Source organism: Dipodomys merriami, unplaced genomic scaffold (genome assembly GCF_024711535.1).
Source record: "Dipodomys merriami isolate MVZ:Mamm:240054 unplaced genomic scaffold, mDipMer1.0.p SCAF_2, whole genome shotgun sequence".
Lineage (NCBI taxonomy): Eukaryota > Metazoa > Chordata > Mammalia > Rodentia > Heteromyidae > Dipodomys > Dipodomys merriami.
In genome coordinates, this window is record NW_027203381.1 from 14,413,764 (window position 1) to 14,426,262 (window position 12,499).

The following is a 12,499-nucleotide window of genomic DNA, read 5'->3' on the forward strand; positions in this document are numbered from 1 at the left end:
AGGGGGGTGAAAATCATACCAGCAGTAAGATTAGTGAAATGTGCATAAAGTCTGGAGCTTCCTTAGTAGTAACAGCCCAACGCTAATTCGCAGTTTCTACAAATACACCATGGTTATGTAAAGTGGGGACAGAAGGAGGATGGGCTGGGCGTGCTCTGAATTCTCCCTACTATTTTTTGCAACCCCCCCCCCCTGCCCAGCCCCGTCTCGCAAATCATCCCAAAATAAAGTTTTACTAAAAACGTCAAAAGAGGAATCTTTAACTCCCGTTTCCTGCGTGGAGAGCAGGAAATGTTACTATTTTTCTGTGCCTCACTACTTTAACCCTGTTAGACTAAAATAAACCTTTGCTAGAACTTAAAAGAAAAAAAAAATCAAAAGGAAAACAGAAGTCTCTGAACTTAAAGAGTGGCAAATAAAACTTTCTCGAAGGGCGGCTGCCTCCAGTCCTCTTGTGCACCAATCTCCGCCGTTGGGACCTGGTGTCAGTGGGTGCAGCCTTGTGGAGCGGGTGCAAGCGTAGCAGGCTTGGCTAGAATCCCGGCTCCTCCCCGCCCCCGAGCCGCCCGGCGCCGCTGGACTCTGCCCTGTGGTCCGGCCCGGTGGGGCGGAGCCCAATCTGCAGACGGTGGCTGAACCCCGCACCACCCCGGAGCCAAGCCTGGCCACTCGGGTGGCCGGAGCACGCAGGGCAAAGCCTAGGCCTGGACCCCCGCGGTGAGCGCCCTGCCAGGTAAGGCGAGCCCCCCTGGAGACCTGTGCGCCAGCCGGGTGGACCGGTGTCCAGGTCGCCTGGAGTGGGGAATCCCCAGGGGAACGCCACTCACCAGGCCATTTCCTGGAAAGGGATCTTATGAAAGCCCGTATTACTTCCCTGATGACCTCTGATTCCCTGGGCCAGAAGTCCCCCTCCCCCCGCCCCTCCAATTTTGGGAAGAGTCAGGAGAGCCCGTCCCCACTCTCCATCCCCTCCAGGAACCAACTTCTTCTCAACACCTGACTCCTGATGACTTATTTAGGCTTTTGTAATACAATCCCTTTGTCTGAGGTTTGGGAGGGGGGGTGGGCAGGATCTCAGCCTGCTCCTTTTAACAGCCCTGGAGAGAAACCCCTGGGGGAGGGGGCGTGGGGGGTGATGATGCCACTGTTAACTCCAGAGGGGCATTCACTGCGCCTGGAATTTTCTAGCCTCACAGTTCAGTGGAGGTGCGAAGCTGTCTTTCCTTGTGCCGGCTGACTCTGGTAGGCGCATCGCAAATGCATGCAGCCCACCTGAGCGCTTGCCTGCTGTTTCTGTTGAGTTGGGCAGAGCCCGAGGCAGCTTTGCAAAAGGAACAACTGTTACCTTAGCAAGGATGCAAGCGTAGATTTTAGACTGGCAGTGACTTTTCAGCCTCCCCCGCTCCCCCCCAAGGACAAGAAGAAATAAACGCTCGAACACAAACACTAGAACATGCAAGCATCCCCGAAGCTCTGTCTGTCGTACCATGCTCTCAGAGCTCTTCCATTTTGAGGACTCAAACTTTCCCTTCCAAGTATAATGTAAGGACTAGGTGAAGAAAAGTTAAAACAGGGAAAGCCTGCATTTGCAACAGGAAAAGGATGATCCTTCTGATTTTACCTCATGCTATTAAATATTCAGCTGTATGGAAGACTGGTTTTCCAGAAACTTGAGCTGGGCTGCTGTGTCAGGTGCCTGGGTGCACACACAATTGGTGCTGTTGTTAAGGACTGGCTGCCTTCCACCCCCCCTGCCCCCCCCACCTCTGCCCTCCCCTCCTGGATTGACAGGCCCCCAAAGCACCAGGAATTTCTGCTTCAGGCCGCCAAATGTCCTTGTGGCTTCTCCACTACTTACTGAAGGAATGAGGACAGGTAGGTTATTCTTGCTGGGGACAACTTCACAAGACATTTTTACTTTCTGTAAGAATTACGAAATAACTTGATCTCCTTTCCTCACCAAAAAGGGACTTATTTTGTTAATTACAAAATTATTTTGTAATTAACACAGACCTTATTTTGTTAATTACTATTAGGCCTGTGTTGTTTGTTGGTGAATTACTAAGACTATACTCAAGAATGGACTTGAGTCACAATCCAGATATCAGCCAATGCTTTAAATTTGTAAGCAAGCCAGAGTTGACCGAGAAAGAAAAGGACTGAAGATTTCGCAGAGAATAAGGAAGGCCTTTGAAAATCGTGTTTCAGATCCTTTGAACTGTGATATTTCCATTAACATTATATCTCTATTGAACGACTGAAGAAATTTGCAATGGAAAACTTTAATTTTAATTTGCTAACATGTTTAAATAAATTTATTTTAAAAATTAATCCCAAACACAGACATCTTCACAAGTGAAGCAAACAAATATTTTAGGGGTGATTGTAACCAGGAGTTCTAGGCCACAGGTCTGGACTGGTCATTCCAATATGTCAGATAAAGACTAGTGATGACTAATGTCAGAGAAAGGGGATGTATTACGCTGCTGGTGCATGTGTTGGGAAGTGGGAAAGTAATAATTTCAGCTTATCTTTGGTATACAGAGATGAGCTACATGTTTATAGAGGAAGAATTGGAGCAGGAAAGTGAAGCATATGGCCCCAGGAGTAGTATAGTTTGCTTATTTGATCTTAATTTCAGCTCTGGTTCTTTGAGGGGGTCTGGGGAAATTGCTTTTGCTGTCAGAACTTGGGGGGAGCAATATGGTCACACAAAAAGAAAGTCATTGTTGTCCATGTGGCAGCTTCAACTCTCTTGACAAGAGAGTGTACTAGTCCTGTCCTTTCTAGAATTCAAGATGACTTCTGGGTAACTATAAGTCAGAATAGCTCAGAGCAAAGATGGATACAAGATGAAGGAATGTAGGCCAAGCTTTTATCCTGCTTTTTAGTTACCATTTTAGACCCAATTTAGTGCTTTTTCAGCAAAAGCCATTTGTAATTTTTCTTGTAGTATGTGCATGCGCCTACAATTACAGGAAACATGTGTGGATTTGTGGGTTTATTTGCACTTCATTGGGCCAGAAGTTGTGGAATGTCTGTTCTATGCTGGAGACACACTGATATCTTGTCACACAGCACTAGCGTCTTCCAAGACATTTCAGTGCTACAGATTAGAACTATATTAGTAACCATCCTCTCAATTATGGCTGACACCATTAGACTGGTTTCAAGCCACATATTCCCTTACATAGATTTATTTTTTATGTTTTATTGTAAAGGCAACATACAGAGGAGTTACAGTTACATAAGTAAGGTAATGATTCCATTTCTCTTTGAACAGTATCACCCCCTCATTTTTCCCATTCCCCACCCCTGACTATCCTCCACCCCAAATTGTAAAGTTCATTTCCAATATAGTATCTAGTGAGTATTACTGTTGCATTGATTCATTCTTTGTCCCACTTTTTCTGTGATTCCCCAACCCTTCCCCAATTCAGATAAACTTACATACAAGACAAACGATACAGAAATGAAAGAAAAACAAAACAGTGACAATAGGCAATAAACTAAAGGTGGCAGGGAGAGAAAGAAAAAAGAAATAAAAAAGAAAAAAAACAAAAAAGAAATAACTGCAAACAGCACACTAAAAAAAAATCTTGTTTCCTTCCATTTCTTGGAGTTCATTTTGATAAGCATCATTTTACATCCCCATATGCACATAGCTTTTGAGTTATTGTGATCCTCTGCTAAGAATAACCTATATTCTAGTTATTACAAATGAGGGAAACCATGTAGCCTATATTTCTTTGAGACTGGCTTGCTTCTCTTAATATGATGTTTTCTAAGTCTTTCTATTTCCTTACAAATAAGGAAATGCCATTCTTTCGGATGGAATAGTATTCCATTGTGTATTTGTTTACTTATATATATACATATATTCATTCCAGTGTGTATGTACATATATACATTTTTTTTCTGAGGGCCATCTGGTTGATATCTTAGCTATGGTAAATAACGTTGCAATGAACATCGTCGTGTTGTAGCTTTAGTGTGGCCTTGTTTGTGGTCTTTTGAGTAAATGCCCAGGAATGAGATTGCTGGGTCATAGGGGAGCTCTATATTTAGTCTTTTATAGAACCTCCATACTGCTATCCAGGTAATTGAACAAGTTTACATTCCCACCAACAACCTTTACATGATTTAGTCATTTTGTTGTTGTTGTTGTTGTTGTTGGTCATGGGTCTGGGCCTGGGCGCTGTCCCTCAGCTCTTCAGCTCAAGGCTAGCGCTCTACCACGTGAGACACAGCACCACTTCCAGCTTTTTTTTTCTGCTTATGTGGTGCTGAGGAATGGAACCCAGGGCTTCATGCATGCAAGGGCTCTACCACTGAGCCTCCGTCCCAACCCTAAATAGTCAAATTTTAAAATTGTGAAACCACTCTTATGTTGTTCTAATTGGTAGTTTCATTTTTTGTGTGGATTGTGTGAATAATTTAGAAATCATATTTAAGGTTTAATATGATTAAATATTGAAATATTAAACTTCAAATAGCTATTACTTATACACAAAATAAATAAAAATGGGATTTGTAGTTGTGAATATAGGTAATTTTGGGAAGAAGGGAAAAGGATGAACAAAAGTCTTAAATCTGTCAAAAATTCTACCTATGAAATTGTTTTTTCCTTTAATTAGACAAAATATGCTAACAATTATATTTACCCCAGAGAAAGATTATCCAAATATATTTACTTTGTATTCTGTACTTTTTTCCTTTAAAAAACCCCCACCTTGGTGGAGGTATAATTTAGCCACCAATTCCACCTTCAGACCCAAAACACTACGAACCTACTTTCTGTCTCTTTATATTTGCTTTCCTGTGCATACAAGTGAAATCAAACAACATTTAGTCTTTAGCACCTGACTTCTATCACATACAATAAAGTTTTTGAGGCTGATTTAGATGGTAGCATCTCTCCCTTTTGTCCATTGTATTGTTAACCAGTATTCATTCTATGATAGCTATACCACACTATGTTCTACACTTGGTGGGCATTTCTGTGATTGCATTCAAATAGACAGCATTTTGTTCTGGATTCACAATACCAAAATTTGAAATGACTGATATGAATCAACTTCTTATTCGATGTTTTGATTCTCCTTGATGGCAGTTTTAAACTACTGGATTTCATAGTTTGTGCTCATAAATGCTGTTTGAACTATCAACTTTTGCCCAAAGTGCCTGCATATTTTTTTTAATTGTGAAAATACTGTACAGAGGGGGTACAATTACATGGGCAAGATAATGAGTACATTGCTCATCAAGCATTGTAGCCTCCTCCTTTGTTTCCCCTTCCCATCCCTTCCCATCCTATCCCCCGCCCCCCCCACCCAATCCTCCCTGCTCCCCCCTCCCCCGCACCAAAGTTGTAAAGTTCATTTTCGACATAACGATTTGTACATCTCATTGTTGCAATGGGTCCACCTGTATCCCTATTTAAACGATTTGTTTTTCCCCTTCCCCTCCACAAATTATACCAACATCAAATACAGTGAAAGCAGGGGTTATACTGTGGGGGAGGGACATACATAGCAGCAAAAAAATAATCTTATAAATGTGTTAGAAACAATCGCATGAAAGAAAAAACATTTGAATACATATCTTAGGGTTCATTTCCCTAACATCACCTTATCTGACTTTTTCTGCTTGACTCAGACATATACTAGATATTGCAAATAAAGGAGTGCCTGCATACTTTGTATTCTCTTCAACAATAGACATGAGTTCCAGCTGCTCCACCCTCATCGATACTTGCATTATTGTTTCCTTCTCTGTGGTTCATTTTTTAAAAATAAAAGAAATAAGTTGCAGTTAAAATAGTTCTGGGAAGAGTCTAAAAAACTATAGATATTTTATGATTTTTAGGAGCTGTTTGCTCCTAAAATATTTTGTAAACCCACACAAGAAAATTTTCAAAAGGTAGTGTGTAAATATTGCAGGTGATAGTGCTATGTAATAGATATAATATATATTTCTGTTTTATATAAATATATCTGACATCAACTTCTTGTTATATTTTCCTCACTGACAAAGCATAATTAGCTTTTGGGTTTACCCAATTATTGAGAACTTTAGAGCAGTGAAAATGATCACTTGAGTCCAAGAGGAAGGATTGGTGAAGGGCAGCTGAGTTTAGGCATTCACCTTCAAGCAATATCCATGCTGTGATATAAATATAACCACTACTTTTAATATACACTATGCAGATACTCTATGAAGCTCTTTTATTATTGTTATTAATTGTTATTATTATTACTATTATTATTTTTGGGTGCTGGACCTGGGGCTTGAACTCAGGGCCTGGGACTCTCCCCACAATTTTTGCTCAAGGCTACCATTCTACTACTTGAACCATAGCTACTCAAGGCTTGTTTGCTGGTTAATTGGAGATAAGAGTCTCATGGACTTTCCTACTTAGGCTGGCTTTCAGCCATGATCTTCAGGTCTCAGCCTTCTGTGTAGCTAGAATTCAGGTGTGAGGCCACTGTACCTGGATTTTTTTTTATTATTTTAAGTTCTATTTTCTTATGAATCAAGATACTTTTAAAAGCCCAAGGAGTGCATTCAGCCTGTGTCTGTATTTGCTTAGTGTTTACTAGAAGTGGAACTATGGTGTGCTGATGAAATACCAGTTCCTCAAGGCCAGGATGATTTTTTTAGCATATATTAGTTGTTCGAAGAGGTTCTGTTATGATATTTCTACATATGCATGCAGTATTCCCCAATCAAATTCACTACCTGTCTTATCCTTGTTTTATCCTCTCTCCTTTAAAAAATAATCTTACCAAGTCTCATTATACTTTTGTGTAATTTGTACCTCTTTGTGGGTTGGTCACCGAATTTGGGATTGACTGACACTTTCATATGCTTTTCAGAGTTTCAGACTACAGTAGACAGAGTATTTCATCTCAAAGACATCTGGAGTCAGTGTGTCTGGATGTTTCAACCTTGAAACATTTGTATCATTTCTCTGTGCCTTAGGGGCATTATAGATGTATTGAAGGTAGCATTCTGACAATACTACAGAGGGGTAGTTTTTTGGTAAATGTCACAGTGAATTATCAATAGTATATATCCGACATTTCAGCCCTTTTTCCTCCAAGAAAGTAGCTTTTGTTTTGTAAGGATTTTCTATAGGATTAGCTACCATGGGAATTGATGTGTGCATATAAATGAGTGGTACATGGTCAAATAAAATTGAGTTTTAAGACTATTTCAGATAATTCCTTGCAAATAGAAGTGGAATTTGAGTTTGCATGCATGTCTTTGGCGGTCTGTGAATCGTTTTCAGGTAAGCTGCAGTCACCTGAGATTTAGCCAGCTGACACTGGATGTCACCATTGTGCTGTGCAATGCAGCTGCTACAGAACAGGTGTGTAACGCAATAAGCAGGACACAGCCTTTTTCTCGAAGAGCCTGGAGATATGTTAGATCCCCCCCCTCTCCATTGCTTAATCATCTGTGGTATTTCTGCTGTATTTTACAGTTTCCAATACTTAAATCCACAATATGATAGGACTCATTGCAAAGAAACAGTTTTGTGCTCAGTGAAAACTCAGGCCTGTGCTCAAACCAATCAAGGATGCTGTTGAAAACCAGTATAGATGACCAAATGACTTGGCAGATAGCTCCCAGAACTGATGAGAGTTGAATAACTAGACATGGGACTTGCCAAGAGACTCCTTGTGTCAATCAGCAAGACTAGGCCTACAAAAGAGTAAATGAGGGCCCTTCTGTTGTTGCCACCACCCCCCCTGCTCACCTTGCTACCATTTGACAAGAAGTACCACTCTGTGCCAGACTCTCCCTTTTCCCAACTGGTAACTTGTTTTCACTTCTCCAGCTTCACCAACACAGATGGCCGGCAGATCCCCAGGGCCATTACTAGAGGGCGCTCTCAGCTGCTGTGTCCAGGCACTGAGCTGTCTGTACCCCAGCTAATGGGACTGAGGAAGCCGCCACGCCATAGCAAGACTTCTTTCAACATGATAAGTTGGAAGCCTTTAAATATTTCAGTCTACTTTGTGGGGGAGAGAGAAAAGGGAGAACCTTATGACATAAAACAAATAAGACAAGGCTGCACAGGGGGCCATAGCATTCTCAACAAATTCCAGCCTCTCTGCTGCTGTCTTTCCTGGAGCCCACTTTTCTAGTTAGTCGCTATCTAGAATAGCCTTTATCTCTCTTTCTTGCGTAGCCTTCCTCCAGTGTCCCCTTCCCCTGCCAGCTTCCTTCACTGATAGGCACTAACATCTCTTCCTTTGATCACACTGCCCTGATTTGCTTCTTTATTCACCCTGATGGCTACCATATTTGTTTACTCTGCTCCTGTCAGTCTCTGCCTCCTCTTGGACTGAAGTCCCATGGAAACAGGGTCTTCAGAGGCTCTGCTAGCCAAAACCTCACACAGTGGTGATCAGTAAATATTTACTACAGGAAAGGATGCATCAGGGCTAAGGCCAATGTTTTTGTTATGGTCTCTGGAGTATAAACAGTCCTTGGGCAGTTTCCTGGGCTGCACTAGTTACATCTACAATGCCCCTATTTTCTAGACATTTACCATGGTGGTCTGAGAGTACTTCTCTGAACACATTCCAACCTCCTTTTGAGATAGTGGCCTCATTTGCTCCAGTCACATTCAGAGACAAGCTGATGGAGCTTAGAACTCCAATCTATGAATCTGAAGGGAGATGGACACAACTCACCTTCTAACAAAGCGTTCTATGTGTATAAGTCTAAAACTATTCTTATGCCATTTAATAGTAGAGAAGGTTTAGTTACAGTATCGCAGATGTCTAGTGATGTGTTGCTTGATCACTCAGAATACACTTTACAATGATACATATGCTTCACTTCATAGATTGTAAATGATTCATTAGATGCTTGTATCCTTGGTTAGGGATGTTGACAAATTATTGATGCATTAGCAATAAAGAATTATTACTATGGATTTGTTAGTCTTAAAATCCCCTACAGCAAATTTTCCTTTATGGCCAAACTCAGACTGCAGACTATTGAAAATATTACCTGGTTCTCCCTGCAGGAAGCAAACCATGCAGACTGCTTGTCAGTGTTAATTATGGATAATGGTCTCATATTTTATTTACTCATTTGACAAACATGTGCAAATCATTTATTATGTATTATATGTGCTTAAATACTTGACAAATATTAACTCACAAACAACCCCATGTTGGTTATTATTGTTAATAATTCATATTGTCTGAATTTTACTGTGAATATAATGGAGGCCCGGAAAGTTAAGGAACTAGCTCAGTGTAATGAAGTTAACTTCCAACAGAATCAAGCCATGAAACTAGGCAGGCCACCTCTAAATTGTTTAGCTGTAGCAGCTTCTTTCTTTGAAGAAAGCCTCATGGAATGACTCAGTGTGTGGCAGAGCATAGAAGAGCTTTTTGGCTGAAGTTAAGGGGACACAACCCTATTGGAGGAACTCCTGATGTAGGAAATACCTCCTCTTGGCTCAATGCCACCATGTGTAAGCTGTCTTCAATCCATTCTAGCTTAAAACAAATAAAGTCTTTCTTCACTTTAATTAACTGATTTGTGCCTTATTTTGAAAATTTTATCTGCCTAATCTACTTCTGGCTGAAATAAAATGCTAACAGAGATTTTCCCCAGGATCGTACTGCCATATGGTGATTTGGACTTTGCTGCCTTGTACTCCCCTTGGGTTTTTTTTCCTACAAATCAGGAGCTCTGGGCACAAAGGTTTTTCTGAACCAGAATGAGATGTGGAATGTAATTTTACAAGGATACAGTATCTAGATGTAAAACTTTGTAACCAGATAGGCCTGATCTCCATGCTCTGCATGGACTGCTTGTCTTCTGTGGTTAGTGAGAAAATAAAGAGGCATAACAATATTGTAATTTATGGTCCTTCTGCAACTAGGCATTAAAAATATACTTTAAAAAACTTCTGGGTTTATTAACCCTGTGTTAACAAGTATGTAAACTGGGGCTAAGGTTTTATGTAATCTGTTTAACCAGTGAAGGAAAAAGTGGTGAGATTTTTAAGAGGAAAAAAATGTTGAGAATCTTTTAGTAGAGAATAAGAAAAATTCTTTAGTATTAAGAATAAGAGAAGCCTGATGCTGGTGGCTCATGTCTGTAACCCAGTATCTTAGAAGGCTGAGATCTGAGAATGGAGGTTCAAAACCAGCCCTAGAAATGGAGATGTGGCTCAAGTGGTAGAACGTTAGCCTTGAGTATGAAAGCTGAGAGACAGCTCAATCCTTGGAGTTCAAGTTTCAAGTTCTATGAGCAGCATGGTGCATGTCCCCCCTCACCCCCCACCCCGCACACAAAGGTACACACAAAAGTACAGTATATTTTAGGATGCATCATACAAGGACCAAGTGATGATCAGCTTATGAAAGATTGGGTGAACACAATGGGGAGTTTTCCAAAGAATGATTCATTTCCAGGCTGAAAATGTCTCTTCTTATTTGTTAATGAACACAATGCATTCCATACAAAAAAGAGAAGAAAAAGAAAGTAAATTTACCATATGAGCTCCAAGATCGAATCAGAGAAAGAAACTCAGTCTAAACCAGATTTATTTCTTCACTGGTCTCTAATTTACCATGGCTCAACTCCCATTCTCTGTCATTCATTCTCTAACTCAGGGATTTGGTGCTTTCCTAGAAAGCACCAGACAGTAAATATTTCAGGCTTTGCTTTCTATATTCTGTCTCTGTCACAATCACCCAGGGTCAAAGCTGCAGGGGTCATATACAGATGTGGCATTGGTGTGTTGGAGTGCAACTTCATGTATGAATACTGAACTGGAACTTCATATTCTTTTCATGTGTCATGAAGAGTCATTCCTTTTTGAGCCATTCATGAATGTAGGAACAGTCTTAGCCTAAGATGTCAAAATAGGTGTGGAGTCAACCTTGGCCTGCCCATCCTCCTCATAGCTTCCCAATGTATTACTATTTTTTGTCTGAAAGGGTGTTTTGTTTGCTTTGGGCATTTAATTGTGGTTTGGGACCTCGTTTTCAATCCTGAAAGAGACATCAGGAACCAAAGGGGATTAGTTCTTTCCACATGTTCGGCACAGGAGTACTCAGAGTTGCTCTGCCAAGGCAAAGTCAGTGGAAACAAGTAGAAGCTGTAGCTACCAGAAAGAGGATTTATAATGAAATGGAAAATTCCTGGCCTGCTCTGTCAATTTCGTTGAAGATTAAAGGATAAGTGTGGGATTCTGCGGTGTCCCCCGAGGTTCCCTGAGGCTGATGTATGTAAAATTTCTCTGTGTCTTCAGCATGGCTAGATTGTATTTGTCTGTGTGTGTGTGTGTGTGTGTGTGTGTGTGTGTGTGTGTGTGTGTGTGTGTGTGTGTGTGTGTGTGTATGATTATTTGTTTGTGTCTGGGAAAGCCAGCTTCAGTGGGATAGAAACAATCTTGAACTCAGTGTCAGAAAAACCAAGGTTTGAATTTGGGCTCTTGTTAGTTTTCACTCTAATCTGGGTAAGTTAACGTCACTTACAAGAGTGTTACCTTTTTCATCAGTAAAGTGAGCTTAATAATTCTATTTTACATGCCCTTTGTATTACAGTTTATTGCTTTTTAATTGTAAAGTTTCAAACAAAACCAAATAGAGGAGTATGAACACCACTTGCTTACCATTCCACATCAACAATTACCTGTATTTTGTGGGACTTCTTTTTATCTTTATTATCCTAACCCCAATTTTTTTCTGCCTACCATTGTTAAACAGCTACTGATGTTCTATTATTTAATCTACAAGCATTGTAGTATGAAAAATTAATAAATAGGCTCTTCTAACAGAAATTTGGAATTCCATTATCAGGACAAGTGAAATTGCAGGGATTCTACTCTCTCAGCCTTTTCCAGTCAGTCTTAGAATGTCTTTATATAATTGGTTTATTGAAGGCAGAATCTAAAAAGATTTATGTACTGCATTTGGCCATAAGTCTCTTAAGACTCCTTATTCATGTTAGATTTTAGTTACACTAAGATAAGTTAATGAGGTCTTTCTGATTAATGTGTTTGTCATTAAACTTTCACCTAATGTTTCTAACTTTTGTAGATGATTGTTGCTTAGAGCTATTGTTTCCTAAAGTGTTGGAAATGTTAGGTTTTTAAGGTCCATCAATCCATTTTAATTTCTTAACTTTAGGAAACTTTCTCTTAATAAATGCTTATTGTTTCCAATTTTCCTCTCTCCCTCCCTCCCTTTACTTTCCCTCCCTCCCTCCTTCCTGTCCTTCCCTTCCTTCCTTCCTTTTCCTCCCTTCCTCCTTCCCTCCTTCCCTTCCCTCCTTCCTTTCCTCCCCCTTTCCCTTCCTCTATTCCACTCTCCCTTTCCTCCTCCCTTCTCTGCCCTTCCTGATCTCTCTCCCCCCTTCCTCTTCTCTTTTATTTTTAAATTTTTGTTAGTTTTTTTTTTCTACAACTGTGTTCTATTTCCATTCCGGTGTTGCCTTATCAACTTCCTGGGGCAGA

At 40.5% G+C, this 12,499-nt stretch overlaps 1 protein-coding gene across 4 annotated transcripts in view; it reads left to right on the forward strand.

The window, feature by feature from the left end:
• The first annotated feature begins 636 nt into the window (after positions 1 to 636).
• Ccdc68 (coiled-coil domain containing 68) overlaps positions 637 to 12,499 on the forward strand; it is a 43,522-nt gene continuing 31,659 nt past the window's right edge. For 2 of the 4 annotated variants that reach the window (XM_070029095.1, XM_070029092.1), the window contains exons 1-2: positions 637 to 733; positions 1,792 to 1,875. In XM_070029095.1, the coding sequence (XP_069885196.1) occupies positions 1,866 to 1,875 (10 nt within the window). In that variant the 5' untranslated portion in view covers positions 637 to 733; positions 1,792 to 1,865. The remainder of the gene's footprint in view (positions 734 to 1,791; positions 1,876 to 12,499) is intronic. The other 2 variants (XM_070029093.1, XM_070029094.1) reach the window with 1 other exon arrangement.